The sequence below is a fragment of the Aethalodelphis obliquidens genome, unplaced genomic scaffold (assembly GCF_003676395.1).
Source record: "Aethalodelphis obliquidens isolate GAN/ISIS:26980383/991018 unplaced genomic scaffold, ASM367639v1 scaffold98, whole genome shotgun sequence".
Lineage (NCBI taxonomy): Eukaryota > Metazoa > Chordata > Mammalia > Artiodactyla > Delphinidae > Aethalodelphis > Aethalodelphis obliquidens.
The window spans coordinates 406,742-422,876 of NW_020838042.1; the positions used below are offsets into that span (position 1 = coordinate 406,742).

The following is a 16,135-nucleotide window of genomic DNA, read 5'->3' on the forward strand; positions in this document are numbered from 1 at the left end:
TGCTTTTTATTTTGTATTGATTTGTTTGTATAAAGTTAGAGTGTTAAATACCCAAGCACACTGCTGGCTTATTTATTTGTTACTATTTAATTGTACACTAAAATAAGTTCATTTTAATAGTTGTTTACATGACTTTAAATTCATATAAATGTTTCTAGATGTTTATTTAAAATAGTTTTATATACCGAATCTTATTGTTTTTTAGATTTTTTGAAATTCCAATGAAAATTCTTCCAAATGTCCGGAGTTCTTCTGAGATCTATGGCCTAATGGTAAAAAATAATAATAATAATTTTTATCTTAAAAAAGGCTTTACTATTCAGAATTCAAAAGTCAATTGTGTTACGTTTTATATTTTGAGACCTGTACATTTTGTGAATGTTGACAGTATGTAAACTAAGAATTTAGTATTGTTTAAATAGTCTTATAACTTAAAATTCTTGAGTCCTACTTACCAGTTTATATTTTATATAAACTTTATATAAAACTGTATATAAAAACTTTATCTATTATAAACTTTATTGGCTTTTCTTTGAGTATTTTAAAGTATTATTGAGATAATCTAACTACAGAGGGTGGTAAGGGAATGTTTGGGCCAGGTTATGCTTTTAATCCAAATAACTGTTCGGTAGTTGTGGTGCCTGCTCTTAATTTATGGGAAGGTCTCTTCACATTTTAGTGGTGTTCTTTTTCCTGTTGAATCTCCTTTAATGGCCAAACCATGTCTCATAGTAGATTCTTTGTCAGCCTGAGCAAAACTTTAGCAAAGAAACTGAAAGCAAAGAGTCTGTTCTGATTTGTGATTGCTGATGAAACTGGTTTTCATCATGGACATTTTTACTGTTGCTTTCATTGAAGCCCACAGAAAAAGTAGTGTAAGCAAAAAGTACACTTAGCATTACTGAGTATCTCTGATTACACATCAGGGATGAAAACCTTTTTAGGACCATTTGAACTGGTGTTTAAGCTCAAAAAACTAGAATTTATGGTAAAGATTAAGAAAAGTCTTAGATTAATTGCCAAAAAATAATGTTTTGACATTTCATGAAAAACATTAGAAACTCTACTTATAGACTTTAATAATAATAATAGAGTAGAACACTAAGTGTTCTGGATAAAGCTTACACAAGAATTCTTAAATGTTTTATTTATAATAAAGCCCTTTAAGGCAAAATGGAATTTTGTAAGGGAAGCATAGTCATTGCTTATCTACAATTTAAAAGTGCTTTGATAATTTCATAGCTACCTATAAACTGACTTGGGTCAGAGAAAAAAAAACTATTCTTGAGAAACAGTTTCAGAGGATGGTTAAAAAAACATTTAACTGGCCTAGTTTTCTCTTGCATTTAAAATATTATGCTTCTGTCCCCCTCTCTCCCCTTGCTGACTATAGAAAATCTCTCATAGTCTGGTGAGTAGGTTGCCCACCAATTATGCTACCCATTCATTTGGAAAAGATACAGTGCATTTCCGTTTAGTTTTAGATAAGCAGAAGTCCATTTACTAAGTAGATTAATCTAGAGCCTTCCATGACCCTCCAAATTATTATAAGCTCTAGTCAAGCTTTAGGTGTTTTTAAAATGTAACCTTATTTATTTTTAAGTCTTCCATAAGGCTGAGGAAGACTAAGGTAGTTTTCTGGAATGAGAAATTCTGATGGTCCCTATTACAAAGTACAGTTGTGATGTGCTTTGGGCTTTAGCACAATAGGGAAATTAGGTGTAGTTTTTAGATGTCCTAAACATCTATCTTAAATGATATCTTGCCCAACCTTTCAGACCAGTTAGTTGGAAATGCACTGTCACTTTTTCTGCATGCTTCACCAGAGGATATTCCCAGGAATCCTCCAGAGACCCCCCTCCCTGTGAAGAAAAAAGAGCGCTTTCCGTGCCTGACTGCACATAGTAGATTCTGCTGGTAGTTTGATAATAACTTCAGTAGTATAAGCAAAGACTTCTTTCAGTATTTAAATACATTAAGATATCTAGTCTATAGGTTTCCTGATTCACTTTCAGCCCTTCACTTATTATCCAGGTTCAGATTTTCTAAGAATTTATACAGTAAATAAAAGATAGGTGTTGGATTAACCCAAAAGCATGAAAGAAATAAAATGTCATCCACTAGATAGAGGGCATTTTTTATTTTGTAAAGGGTTTCCACACATATGCTATTATTTCCTTATCATAGCCATGTGAGGTGGCTTCTGTTCTTACCCTCACTGTCACAGATAGGGAACCCGAAGCTCCCAGAGGCCAGGAGACGGGCTTACAAATGGCAGACTGAGGGGTCAGGCAAAAGCTTTAGTTTGGTGCTCTTCTAATACATCACAGGTACATCAGGGATCATATTCCTTTACCCTAATTCCTTAATATCAGTACAAATTGCTTTGTATTAGTGTAAGTTGTTTGGTTTTTTTCACAATTAAGTTTGGTAAAGTCCACAGACAGTCACTTAAATCTCATTTTTTTTCCCTAGAATGCTGGCAATACTTGATCAAAGTCAAAAGCACTATTCATGGCATAAATTAACTCTTGCTTATCAAAACTTGAAGAATGATGTTGGCTATGAACAAATAATACCCAATACCTGAACCCTCTCTTGTTTCTTACTTATCTTCAGAGCAGTTTGGGTAGGAAGAACAGTTGGTAAAATACAGCCTTCCAAAACAAACATGTTCCATGCTGGTTTAATAGCTATTTATATGTTCATTTTAAAGGATGTGTTAGTCTTTTCTTAGTAACAACAATAATAGCAAAGAGCTAATGGCCTTTGGCATGCATATAAGCCCAGGCCCATTTTGTAGGTAAATAAATTGAGGCATAGAAAAGTTTCAGCGGCCTGCTCAGTGACTAACTAACTAACCAGGAGTAGAACCCGCGTCTCCTGACTCTCAGTCCAGTGTTTCACGTCCATGTCTCTTCTTGTCATTCTAGGAATATTTCTAGTATCTCTCTCTCTGAACCACTCATGTAGTTGAAACACTTGCTTTGTCTTGTCTGCCCACATGCTCTGGCATGTTGCTATTTGTGTTCATTCCTGTTGCAGTTATGTTAGTAGAGCCAAATTTGTGATTATTCATAATCCTTTTTTAAAATTTTATTAGAAAGCTGGGGCCTTGGAAGGTGTACCAATATCTGGGGTAAGTTTCATCACCAAACATCTCCCTGCTACCCGCCCCCTTCCATGTTATGGCTTCCCTTAATCAATCTTCCTCCTTCCTTAACTATGGAAAATAAGTAAGAGCAGCAGAATTGGCTAATTCTTGTTTCACTGTGACACAGTGTAGGCTATTGAGAATTTTTTCTGAATAAATTAATTCTACCTCTCCCTTCCTGTACCTGTTTGCAGTGTTAACACATGGGAAAATGGCCAAATGGAGGCGATGCAAAGAACATAAGACAATTCGTTCCTTCATAAATAAAGAGGGGAAAATAAATCTTATGGCTGTCCTAGAAAGGAAATGAACAATATTGTCTTAGTCAGTGTTCTTTATTGTCATGTATACTTTCAGTGTTTGGGGGACCAATCTGCTGCATTGGTGGGACAAATGTGCTTCCAGGATGGACAAGCCAAAAACACGTGAGTTTTAAGAAACAGACCTGAAAACCGATGGTGTTTTGTTTGTTTTTCCCTTTGGTGTTTTGAATGAGGAAATGCTTTTGAAGTTCATCCAGGCTGAAAATTAATAGCTTAAGAGTTCCAGTACAGATATATATACTTTTCGCCATTTGTTTTTCTTCATCTCCTTCACATAGAATTCACTATATCATATGTAAACAAACTGATGAGGCTTGTGAAAACCTTAATTTGTAAAATTCAGTACCTTTTCCATCCAGAAACTAGATGTTGGTTTAAAGTATTCTTGCCTCGGGACTTCCCTGGCGGTCCAGCGGTTAAGACTCTGAGCTTCCACTTCCAATTTTCAACATGGTGTTCCTGCCCTAGACTTTCTCACTAATTATAAAGTCATATTTTTGTGGGATTTTCAGTGTTATTTCCCTGGCACTGTGCTTTCTCCCCGTCATGTGGAGTTTCTCCTTCGACAAGAAGCAGAAGGAATGACGGAAGCAGAGATTTGGTGTATTTTTCTCCTAATCTCATCTTCTTACTGCTCACACATGCAGTCTGTAACAAGCCCCATATTTAATAATGATAAGATTACTCCCACTTTAGGCTGGGAAAGATTCTCAGAGAGGTTAAGCTAGTAAGTGAGAGCAGCAGTCTTTGCACCCAGATGCAGCTGATTCAATTTAGCCGGGGTACTTTACCTCTGTACTTTACTGTCCTCCGTGTGGAAAAGAGTTCCATAGACCTGGCAGGAGACTATCTACGTTTAAGTGTTTTTTTCTTGAGGAATTTCTAATTCTCTCATTAATGTTAACTTCAGTGGTTACGTTCTTCTTTTGTCAGTAATGGAATGTCTTTACGTTTTAGATTAAGTGTTCTTGTACTCTAGTAGGGCCAGAAGTCCTCATGCAAAAGTGTGACATTATTTGTGTGAGAGGTTTTTTTTGGAGGGAAGGTGGAAAAATTCTTTGCAGGTCATGATATCCTGAGGTTACCATCAAGGAGTGTTTGAGTCAGCGTGCGTCTGGAAACATATTCTTTGAATTCTGGGTCCCAGGTAGCTGAGTCAGGAGTCAGAGAAACGATAGAAATGGTAGAAAAGTAAGCTGTCCCCTCCGCCCCCTTCTTTCGTCCTCTGCCAGACACCCTAATGCTAGCTAGTAAATCAGATGCTCTCTCTCTGTGTCAAGTACCTAACACTACAGAGCACATGGGAGGCGCCCAATAGAGTTGCCAGATTTTCCCTCTCTTTATCCTCCCCTCCCCCTTAAGCATTATCAGCCAAGTCCCGAAATGATGAATTTAAGTTAGGGAGGGCTTGCTAGGTACCTCTGCAGCCATTGCAGGTTGGCAGAGGGGAATAATAGCAAATTGTAAGATATTTGGGCTCATGTTTCGCTTCCTGAGGGGAAAGAACACAAATATACAGTTCATCATATTATATATCAGAACTTATGTGCCATAAAAAACTTGGAAGTACTGCTGTTGGGTTTCAAAGGGAGGGGAGAACAATCACAAAAGATTGTTAGTAATGAGATGTTTGAAGACTTAGCAATATTGGTGAACGCATGGAACACTGAACCAAGATGCAAACAGGGAAATGGAAGACTTTATTTAGAGAATGTGGAGAACATTTGGGTGGGAAAGTGGTTGTGGGAAAATAAGGCTAGGGTGGTGGTGTGAAACCCTAAACTTCAGACTGAGGATTTTTTTCTTGAAGGCGGTGGGACACTTCTGAAGGTTTGTGGGCTGCTGTTCAGAGATGACTGGAGGTGTTCATTAATGATATGGCAGTCCTGGGTTAAAGTGGGGAGAGATTAGAAGCAAAGAGGACATGGCGGAGGCCACCATGGCATCTCAGTATCAAAGACAAGAACTAAGAAGGATGAGGGCTGAGGGAGGCGTGGGTGGATGTCCATGGCGCTACAGAGGGACAAGAGACAGGAAGCAGGTACGGAGACTAGTCCCCTGGGCCCAGTGGTTAGATTTAGCCAAAGTAGGGAATGGGTCCAAGTAGAAGAATTTCTGTTTGGGACACGTTGGCAGTACTGGTAGACTGTACATTACACACATACGGTAATGGGGAATGAACTCAGTATAAAAGTAAGGGATTTTGAATTGCCCATATTTAGAGGTGATTTTTGAAGCAATAAGAATAGATAAAATTACCAAGAAAAAGTATACAGGTAGAGGAGATATTTAGAAGAAGGAAGAGGTGAAGGGATGTAGAAGTCAGACAAATAGAATGTAGTTAGTCATTAAAGTGGAGATCCAGTGTAGAGCTGTTGAAGAGAGGGGCTTGGTCAGCAGTGCAAAATAGTACAAATAGGTCATGGAGGCTGAGAATGAGAACAGACCGTTGTACATAGAAATCAGGTCTTCAGTGGTGACCTCAAAGAATGAAGTTTTAGTACAATGCTCAAGATGGAAGCCAGGTTGCAAGTGGTCAAAAGAGATGCGAGTAGGTAGAGAATAGAGACAGCAAGACAGAATGTGCTTTGCAAAAAGGCAACTATTCAGGAACGGGAAGTGGAGTACATAGTTCGTTAGGTTAACAGGATCATGGCCAAATTTGGGGAATTTTGTTTGTGTTTTTAAGTTAAGTTTGTGTTTTAAGTGCCTCCTCTCCCCAGAGGCCTTAAGTGTAATAGAGGAGTCCTTCTGCCTGTTTCACAGCTTCGGCCAGGGCCACTCACGCTCCCGCTGTGTACCATCTTTGTTTGGCCCACTTCTCCGTGGAGAATAGCAAACAACCTTTAACTTTCCAGAGCTCAGAAACATCAGACGTCTTTCTGGGATGTTTGAGGAAGGACTGGTAGGCCATATAAATGCTGAAAACCCCATATAGGTTTGATGACTGGGAAGAAAAAAATAATAAAATTTAAGAGGAAAGTAATTGCCTGTACACTGTTTTGAAAGCTGTGGCCTAAATGTAGCAAGGAGGTCTCTTCATATATTGACAATACTCAGTAATTACTTATCAAGTATATACAAACTTAAGAATTCACTTTTATTAAGTACCTTGAGCCTCTGTGTCAATTTCATACTTTAAGACTTGTACACTACCATTCAGTATACAGAGTGTTTATATGGGGACTAAATCAGTACAGATTTCTCCTTTAAATAGTGTGGAACAGAAAATTCACTTCCATTTTTACAAATATTTATTAACGGAGATTGACTTAAAATATATAGCTTTTTCAGCGTCACAGAAGTAAAAAGGCGTAGCGATTTATGTGTTTGAATTCGTATATATATTATTACCCCGTACCTAGTGTCATTTGACTGGTGTCTTTGAAAACTTAGATATTCATGAATCCCATGCAGGCCGACAATCAAGCAGAAGAGATAGACGGTCTTGGGCTAATTCTCATTCACAACAGTGGTGCCTGGAAAAATGTTTATCAGAAAAAATTGCCCTGGCTTTCTATTTGCCCCACAAGGCCCGTGGGGAGGGAATCCCAAACAGGGCAGGACAGCTGTGGAGAGCCAAGGGTGATAGTCACAGCCAACTGATTTGAAAACTGTCGCCATGTGACCCTTACTGATATCAGTTTGGGCTGCTTATCTGCCTGGCACAAGTCAAAACCACTCACTCATGTCCAAGCACCAGATTTGTTGCAGAGTCCGAAGGTTTTGCTGATAAGGCTGTCACAAAATAAATTCAGTTCTTCCACGGCAGCTGTGTTACGTGCTGGCCATGACTCTCCCACCAGTGTTAGTAGAATGCCCTGTCCTGCGCAGAGAACAGGGAAAGTAGACCAGCAATAGCTTTTCCCTCTGGGCCCCTCATTTTCCCAAAGTCCACCTACACTTTCCTGTACCCTGGACCTACCCCCTCTCCATGCCAGAAGTTTATGACTGTGCTAATGATGGAGCTAGGCTGGCCCGCTCCATTGCTGAATGCCTGTTAGTCATGATGCTTCACTTCATGGGGATTAATAGCAATGTAAGTGTGACAGAATTTAGGATTTATTGTACCTCAGTGCTATTTTATGAACATGGCCCTGGGCTATGACTAAGTGCCAAATACTATACTTGCATTTTTCCATTAGGATTGCACTAAGTACATTTTCTTCTAGACTGTTCTTTAAAACATTATTCCAAAGAGTTTGTGATGTTTGTTAGCTTTTAGAACTTTTCTAAAACTTTAATATAAATTACTTTTATTGTTCTAAGTTAAATGTTAGTTTTGTAGTATTAATGTTTCATCATTTACTTTTAATAAAATTGTCCTACTGTTCATTCTTCCCCCCAACTATAGGTATGGAACAGGCTGTTTCTTACTATGTAATACAGGCCGTAAGGTTGGTTTTTTTCAAATTAAAAGATTAGTGAAAGTCTTCTTTAACTTCATATAAATAATACTTGAGCATAATTTGCTATTAAGTTACTTTTGAGTCAGGAGCTTTTATTTAATTTCTATCAGGGTTTAATTTAGAGCTCAGTAAAAATGATGAAAATCACTACATGTGAATGGTTCTTGTAAGAACCATTTTAGGTTCTTTGAATTTTACATGTGTGTGTTTAATTGTGTTAGTGGGATATCTATACTAGGACTTTGTCAGATTCTTAATGCAAATCTAATTTGGAACGAGGGATAAACTTTTTATACTGTTTAAGTGTACTGTTCTTAATACTGGTAATTTTGACTTTTAAGATCTATTTTCTAAATTGTTATATTTATTGAATTATGTTGTAACTAGATCATTTTTGCTTTAAAAATATTCTAATGCTATCTTTTTGTTTTCCTGACTAATGAAATCTTTTTCTCTTTCCTACAGTGTGTATTTTCTGAACATGGCCTTCTGACCACAGTGGCTTACAAACTGGGCAGAGACAAACCAGTGTATTATGCGTTAGAAGTAAGTACATTTCATTCAGTATAGATAATGTGACAAACATTCAAAGCTAATGAAAACCACAGTGTTGTCTGTAAGAATGAGAAGCAACTCCTCATCTGTTACAATTTTATAATGACATTGCAACAATTCAGTCACATCTTTATTTTTATTATTTATTTATTTATTTTTGGCTGCCTCGGGTCTTCGTTGCTGCACGCAGGCTTTCTCTGGTTGCAGCGAGTAGCGGGCTACTCTTTGTTGTGGTGCGTGGGCTTCTCATTGCGGTGGCTTCTCTTGTTGCGGAGCACAGGCTCTAGGCGTGCGGGCTTCAGTAGTCGTGGCACACAGGCTCAATAGTTGTGGCGCACGGGCTTAGTAGTTGTGGCGCATGGGCTCAGTAGTTGTGGTGCGTGGGCTTAGCTGCTCTGTGGCATGTGGGATCTTCCCGGACCAGAGATCAAACCCGTGTCCCCCTCACTGGCAGGCGAATTCTCAGCCACTGTGCCACCAGGGAAGTCCCCAGTCACATCTTTAGGCTCCACTTCCAATTCTAATTCTCTTGCTATTTCTAGTTACTTCCTAGAAATAGTGTTGAACCGCTCAAAGTCATCCATGAGGGTTGGAATGAACTTCTTCTAAACTCCTGTTAATGTTGTAATTTTGACCTCTTCCCATGAATCACAAATGTTCTTAATGGCATCTAGAGTGGTGAATCCTTTCTACTAGGTTTTCAGTGTACTTTGCCCAGAATAGACCCATCAAAGGAATCACTATCTATGGCAGCTGTAGCCATACAAGATGTATTTCTTAAACAATAAGACTTGAAATTCAAAATTACTCCTTGATCTATGGGCTACAGAATGTATGTTGCATTAGCAGGCAGGAAAACAACACGAGTCTCATTGTATGTCTCCATCAGAGCTCTTGTGTGACCAGGTGCATTGTCAGTGAGTGGTCATATTTTGGAGGGAATCCTCTTCTGAGCATTAGGTCTCCACAGAGGGTTTTAAATATTCAGTAAATCATGTTGTGAACAGATGTGCTGTCATCCAGGCTTTCTTGTTCCATTTATAGAGCACAGGCAGAGTAGATTTAGCATAATTCTTAAGGACCCTAGGATTTTCAGAATGGTAAATGAGCATTGGCTTCAACTTAAAGTCACCAGTTGCGTTAGCCCCTAACAAGAGAGTCAGCCTGTCCTCTGAAGCTCTGAAGCCAGGCATTGACTTATCTTCTCTAGCTATGAAAGTTTCAGATATATCTTCTTCCAGTATAAGGCTGTTTCATCTACACTGAAAATCTGTTGTTTAGTGTGGCCCCCTTCATTAATGAAGGTGTCTTAGCTAGATCTTCTGAATTACTTCCTGTGGCCTCTACATCAGCACTTGCCGCTTTACCTTGTACTTTTATGTTACAGAGACAGTTTCTTTCCTTAAACTTCATGAACCAACCTCTGTTAGTTCCAAACATTTTTTTCTGAAGCTTCCTAACGTCTCTCAGCCTTCATAGAATTAAAGAGAGTTAGGGCCTTGCTCTGGATTAGGCTTTGGCTTAAGGGAATGTTGTAGCTGGTTTGATCTTCTATCCAGACCATTCAAACTTTCTCCATATCAGCAACAAGGCTATTTCACTTCTTTATCATTTGTGTGTCCACTGGAGTACTTTTAATTTACTTCAGGAACTTTTCCTTTGCATTCACAACTTCGCTAAGCATTTGGGGCAAGAAGCCTAGCTTTCAGCCTATCTCAGCTTTAGATGTTCCTTCCTCACTAAGTTTAATTATTTCTATCTAGCTTTTGAGTTAAAGTGAGAGACATGTGACTTTTCCTTTCACTTGAACACTTAGAGGCCATTGCAGGGTTATTAACTGGCCTAATTTCGTTATTGTTCTGTCTCAGGGAATTTTTTTTTTTTTTTTTTTTGCGGTACGCGGGCCTCTCACTGCTATGGCCTCTCCCGTTGCGGAGCACGGGCTCCGGACGCGCAGGCTCAGCGGCCATGGCTCACGGGCCCAGCCGCTCCGCGGCACGTGGGATCTTCCCGGACCGGGGCACGAACCCGTGTCCCCTGCATCGGCAGGCAGACTCTCAACCACTGCGCCACCATCGAAACCCAGAACACACACATTTATCATTAAGTTCGCCGTCTTATATAGGCACAGTTTATGGCAACCCAAAACAATTACAATAGCAACACCAAAAATCACTGGTCTCAGATCACCTTAAACAACTATAATAATAAAAGTTTGAAAAAATGGGAGAATTACCAAAATGTGCCACAGGAACACAAAGTGAGCAAATGCTGTTAGAAAAATGGCACCAATAGACTTGCTCTGTGCAGGGTTACCACAAACCTTCAATTTGTAAAAAACACAGTACCTGTGAAGCACAATAAAATGAGGTATCCCCACTGTGGGATTTGTGCCTCCGTGACCATAAACACTGTTTCTGCTACTCTAGCCTGAGTGTTCATTAATTTAGTCTAATAACCCCATCATATCACTGGCTCCAGGAGCATATATTAAAATATCTCGCTCTTTTTCAAATGAATTATTATCAAGCCAAGTCGATGCCATTTTGTATTTGCACAGACGATCTTTTGTTAATCTAAATTGAGGTCTTTGTTTCTTCCTGTTAAATTTCAGGATAGTAATTTCAGCCTGTTCTGACACTGTCTGAATGCTTTTTCATTCTTCCCACTGTTCCTCTTCCAGTTTTGTCTCATCTGGAGACTTAACACATAAGCTTTATGATATCGTTTTTTTGTTTTTTTGGGTTTTTTTGTGTGTGTGTGGTATGCGGGCCTCTCACTGTTGTGGCCTCTCCCATTGCGGAGCACAGGCTCCGGACGCGCAGGCTCAGCGGCCATGGCTCACGGGCCCAGCCGCTCCGCTGCATGTGGGATCTTCCCGGACCGGGGCACGAACCCGTGTCCCCTGCATCGGCAGGCGGACTCTCAACCACTGCGCCACCAGGGAAGCCCCATATGATTTCGTTTTGATTCATGTAATTTTTTTTTTTAGTTTCATAGAATTTTAAAGTAGAGAGGGGCAATAGATTAGATGACAGCAGGATTTGCTACACCCTGCTATCCCCTTGTTTTATACATGAAGAAGACAAGTGAAATTGGAGTCATTTGGCCAAGGTAGCTTGACAGCTAGTAAGTAGCCAATCGTCGATGCAAATCCCGGTTATTGGGCATCAAAGTCTAGATGCCTAGGCCGCTCAACTGTGCCGTCTCCTTCCTTGTAAATCTGAGTATTCAGGGCTCCAGTCTACCAAGTCCAGTGTTCTTTTCACTGCATCTCCCATATGTCACACCCTTCTACTAACCTAGCAACTTGATCACAACACACACACACTAGTATATTAACAACAATAGATAGAATCTTTTTTCTTTTCCGAATTCTCTTCAGTTAACAAACATTTTGTAAAATTAAGAAAATCAAAAAAGAGTGCAGAGAATAAAGTTAGGTGGGTAAAACTTTTTCTCAGTGAATTCATGCAAATTCCACCTGGTCACACTGCTTCCTTTTTGGGTTAAAGTGCTTACAAAGCAGATATTTAATACCCATTTCTTTCATTTGACAGATTGTTGTTAGGCTTGGCAATCTGAGGTATTCAAAAAGTAACTTTCTACCCTTTTTGAAAACTGAAACTATAACTACCCCTCTTAGTTTTTAGTCTTCTTTCATTCTCCCTCTACTGATTTGGAAGCAACATAACGCATTTCTCATTTTTTGTTGTTGTTTTGGGGTTTTTTGCTAGTACCTTCAAAATAATAACTATATATTTTTCTAAGAGTGCTTATAATTGTTTAGTATTTTTAATAACCACCCAACCATGATGAGGACCTTGAATGCTTTACCCTTGCCACCTCCATCCATAATCATGTTACTGAGTTTAAAATTTTCATTTCCCCTTTTTCTTAAACATTCAATAATTCATACTGTTTTCTTTTCAGTCAATCATAAATCATATCAATTGACATATTTTGTCAATTTCCGTGTCCAGTATCGTTTCCTTGGTCCCATACCTTTTATATCGTCCCCCACCCCCAGTTTTTTCTTGCTGAGGGATAGCCTTTCACAGTTCATAGAGTCTGGTGCAGTGAGCCTATTCTTTTTTAGGTTTGTCTTTATTTTGCTCTCTCTCTGGGGTGGATATAAAAGTCAGTTGCTTTATCTGCATCCCTTCTGGCCATTTTTTGATGCTGATGAGACCTTCGCTGTTCTGATTTAAAAGTGGTTCCTTTGTAGATAGGTAATCTGGAAGTTTTAAACGTTATATCCTTATCATTGATGTCCCATAGTTTTACTATGATGTGCCTGAGTTTGGATTTATTTTTACTTATTCTGTTAGGTACTGGGATACAAGTCTGTCTTCAGTTCTGGAACATTCTCAACAATTATCTCTTCAAATATTGCTTCTCTACCATTACCTCCATCCTCTTCTGGAATTGCTATTGTACGGATATTGGAACCTTCCAACCCACCCTCCATGTCTCTTAACTGCCCTTTTATATATTTTTAATCTCTTTGTTTCTCTGTGCTGCATCCCTGGTGAGTTTCTCAGTATCTACCTTACATTTCCAAATTCTCTCTTTAAGACAAACAAAACAAAAATGTTTTAATTGTGAAATGTAACACATGTATAGAAAAAAATGCATAAAACGTCAATGTACAGCTTAACAAATTATTATAAAAAGAAGACCCATGTAACCTCACCCAGGTCAGGAAACAGAAAACTACCAGGAACCTTCTATGTGCCCCTCCCAATCACATCCTCTTCCCTTTCCCCTAAGTTAACCCTGCCCTGACTTTTATTATGATCACTTTCTTACTTTTCTTTACAATTCTAACGCTTAAATGTGTAACCCTAAACACGGAAGTTAGTTTTGCATGTTGTTAATACTTTATATATTAAAAATATAAGAGATAGACTGAGTAATACAGTATGTAATCTTTGATCTGGCCTCTTTCACTCAACATTTTATTTGGGAGATTCATCTGTGTTGTTAAATATAACTATTGTCCCATTCTTTTTCATTACCATGTGTAAATACCACCAGCAGTATATGGGAACACTACTTTGCCTATTTTCTCTGTCTATTCTACAGTTTATCTCATCTATTACATTTTGTAATCTCACTCAGTAATTTCATTTCTACAATCTTTAACTGGTTATTTTTCATGTCCACCTGATTTTATTTCTCTTTTCTTTTGATTTGTAATTCATGGGTTTTTTTTTCATGGAAATCATACCTTAATCTACCTCTTTGTGTTTTTTTGTTGTTACTGTTTTGTTTTGTTGTTGTTGTTTTCTCTTTTTGGCGGTGCTGCGGACACACAGTGTCTTAGTTCCCCGACCAGGGATTGAACCCGTGCTCCCTGCGGTAGAAGCGCAGAGTCCTAACCACTGGATTGGAATGAATTCTATTCCAGATGTTATGTTTTGTTGACTGATGTCATTTTTTCCCCTTCCATACATTTTCATTAGAAGTGATGCTTGCAAGCTAGCATATGATATGCTGTAATGTCTAATTTATATAGTATATATACAAAGTATATATATATTTTTAATTTAATCAATTTTTAATAGAAGTATAATTGACTTACAATATTACATTAGTTTTAGGTGTGTAACATAGTGACTCAGTATTTTTGTACATTACAAAATGATCACCACAGTAAGTCTAGTGAGCATCTGTCACCATACAAAATTATTACAATATTATTGACTATATTCCCAGTGCTGTGTATTACATCCCCATGACTTGTTTATTTTATAACTGGAAGTTTGTACCTCTTAATCTCCCTCATCTATTTCACTCATTCTGCTACCCCCTTACCCCCTGGCAACCAGCATTTTGTTCTCTGTTTCTATGAGTCTGTTTCTGTTTTATTATGTTTATTCATTTGTTTTATTTTTTAGATTCCACATGTAAGTGAAATCATGCTATATTTTCTTTCTCTGTCTGATTTATTTCACTTAGCACAATACCCTCCGAGTCCATCCATATTTTCGCAAATGGCAAGATGTCATAATATTCCATTTTATATATATTATAAAATTATCCATTTTATCCATCTATTAATAGATGCTTAGGTTGCTTTCATATCTTGGCTATTGTAAATAGTGAGGCAATGAACGTAGGGGTGCATATATCTTTTCTAACTAGTGTTTTTGTTTTCTTTGGAAAAATACCCAGAAGTGGATTTGCTGTATCGTATGGTAGCTCTACTTTTGATTTTTTGAGGAACCTCCACACTGTTCTCCACAGTGGCTGTATCAACTTAACATTCCCACCAACAGTGTCCAAGAGTTCCCTTTTCTCCACACCCTCGCCAACACTTGTTGTTTGTAGTATTTTTGATAATAGCCATTGTGACAGGTATCTAGCTCATTGTGGTTATGATTTGCAGTTCCCTGTTGATTAGTGATATTGAGCACCTTTTCATGTGTTTATTGACTATCTATATGTCTTCTTTGGAAAAATGTCTACTCAGGTCCTCTGTCAATTTTTTAATCAAATTGTTTGTTTGTATTTGATGTTGAGTTATTTGAGTTCCTTGTATAGTTTGTATATTAACCCCTTATGAGATATATCATTTGCAAATATCTTCTCCCATTCAGTGGGCTACCTTTTCGTTTTGTTGATACCTTCCTTCACTGTGCAAAAGCTTTTTAGTTTATTTTCACTTTTGTTTCCCTTGCCTGAGGAGACAGATCCAAAAAAATATTGCTAAGACCCAAGGTCAGAGAGCATACTGCCTGTGTTTTCTCTAAGAGTTTCATGGTTCCAGGTCTTGCATTTAAGTTTTTAATCTATTTGGAGTTTATTTTTATATATGGTGTGAGAAAGTAGTCCAGTTTGATTCTCTTGCATGGAGCTTTTTTATTTTCCCAACACCATGGCTGATGTTTTAATAACAGATTTCTTTGTGTATTTTGGAATTTTCCCTTCCAGACTCATTTTCCATTAAGCCAATAGCCCTAGTCAGCACGTAGACAATTGCTTGTTTTCCAGTACCCCTACACAAGCAGGAAAGCACTACCTAGCCCCTGGCTTCAGACACTGACAGTCTTCCTGATCTTACACCAAGCACTTCGAATCCCTTTCCTCTGCAGGAGTCAGCTCCGGCCACCACTCCTGCTCCCTGACACACACAGAAAAATGACTCACAATCCATCATGCCTGTGGCCTCAAATCCTGCTTAGCCGTGCATTTCTGTTTCTGTCCACATTGATGCTATTCTCTGTCTGAGTTAGCATGTGTTGTTTTGGTTTTCTCTTTTTATGTTTTGCCTGTTATCCTCTGTTAGGGACAGAGGTGATTTTTTTTTTTAACAATGTAGTTTATTTATTTATTTATTTATGGCTGCGTTGGGTCTTTGTTGCTGTGTGCAGGCTTCAGTAGTTGTGGCTCGCAGGCTCAGTAGTTGTGGCTCACGGGCTTAGTTGCTCCACAGCAGGCATGTGGGATCTTCCCGGACCAGGCCTCAATCCCGTGTCCCCTGCATTGGCAGGTGGATTTTTAACCACTGCGCCACCAGGGAAGCCCCAGGACAGGTGATTTTTAAAGTGCAAACTCATCCATCTCTGTTGATAGGGATGTTTACTTCTTTTTTATCACCAAGAATATTAACATCTCTGGGTCCTTATTTCATTGTTGGTAAAAAGAAATTGGGACACCTGATGCTTCGGTTGTTTTGAGACTTTAAA

General features: G+C 38.5%; 1 protein-coding gene across 9 annotated transcripts in view; it reads left to right on the forward strand.

The window, feature by feature from the left end:
• Positions 1 to 16,135, forward strand: part of GK (glycerol kinase) — a 76,990-nt gene that overhangs the window by 45,276 nt on the left and 15,579 nt on the right. For 4 of the 9 annotated variants that reach the window (XR_003430668.1, XM_027096101.1, XM_027096097.1 and 1 more), the window contains 6 exons: positions 206 to 272; positions 1,394 to 1,411; positions 3,104 to 3,139; positions 3,512 to 3,579; positions 7,832 to 7,874; positions 8,352 to 8,432. Coding sequence is in view for 8 of the 9 variants with exons in the window: in XM_027096101.1 (XP_026951902.1) it covers positions 206 to 272; positions 1,394 to 1,411; positions 3,104 to 3,139; positions 3,512 to 3,579; positions 7,832 to 7,874; positions 8,352 to 8,432 (313 nt within the window). In the remaining variant the exon portion in view is untranslated. The remainder of the gene's footprint in view (positions 1 to 205; positions 273 to 1,393; positions 1,412 to 3,103; positions 3,140 to 3,511; positions 3,580 to 7,831; positions 7,875 to 8,351; positions 8,433 to 16,135) is intronic. The other 5 variants (XM_027096098.1, XM_027096104.1, XM_027096103.1 and 2 more) reach the window with 2 other exon arrangements.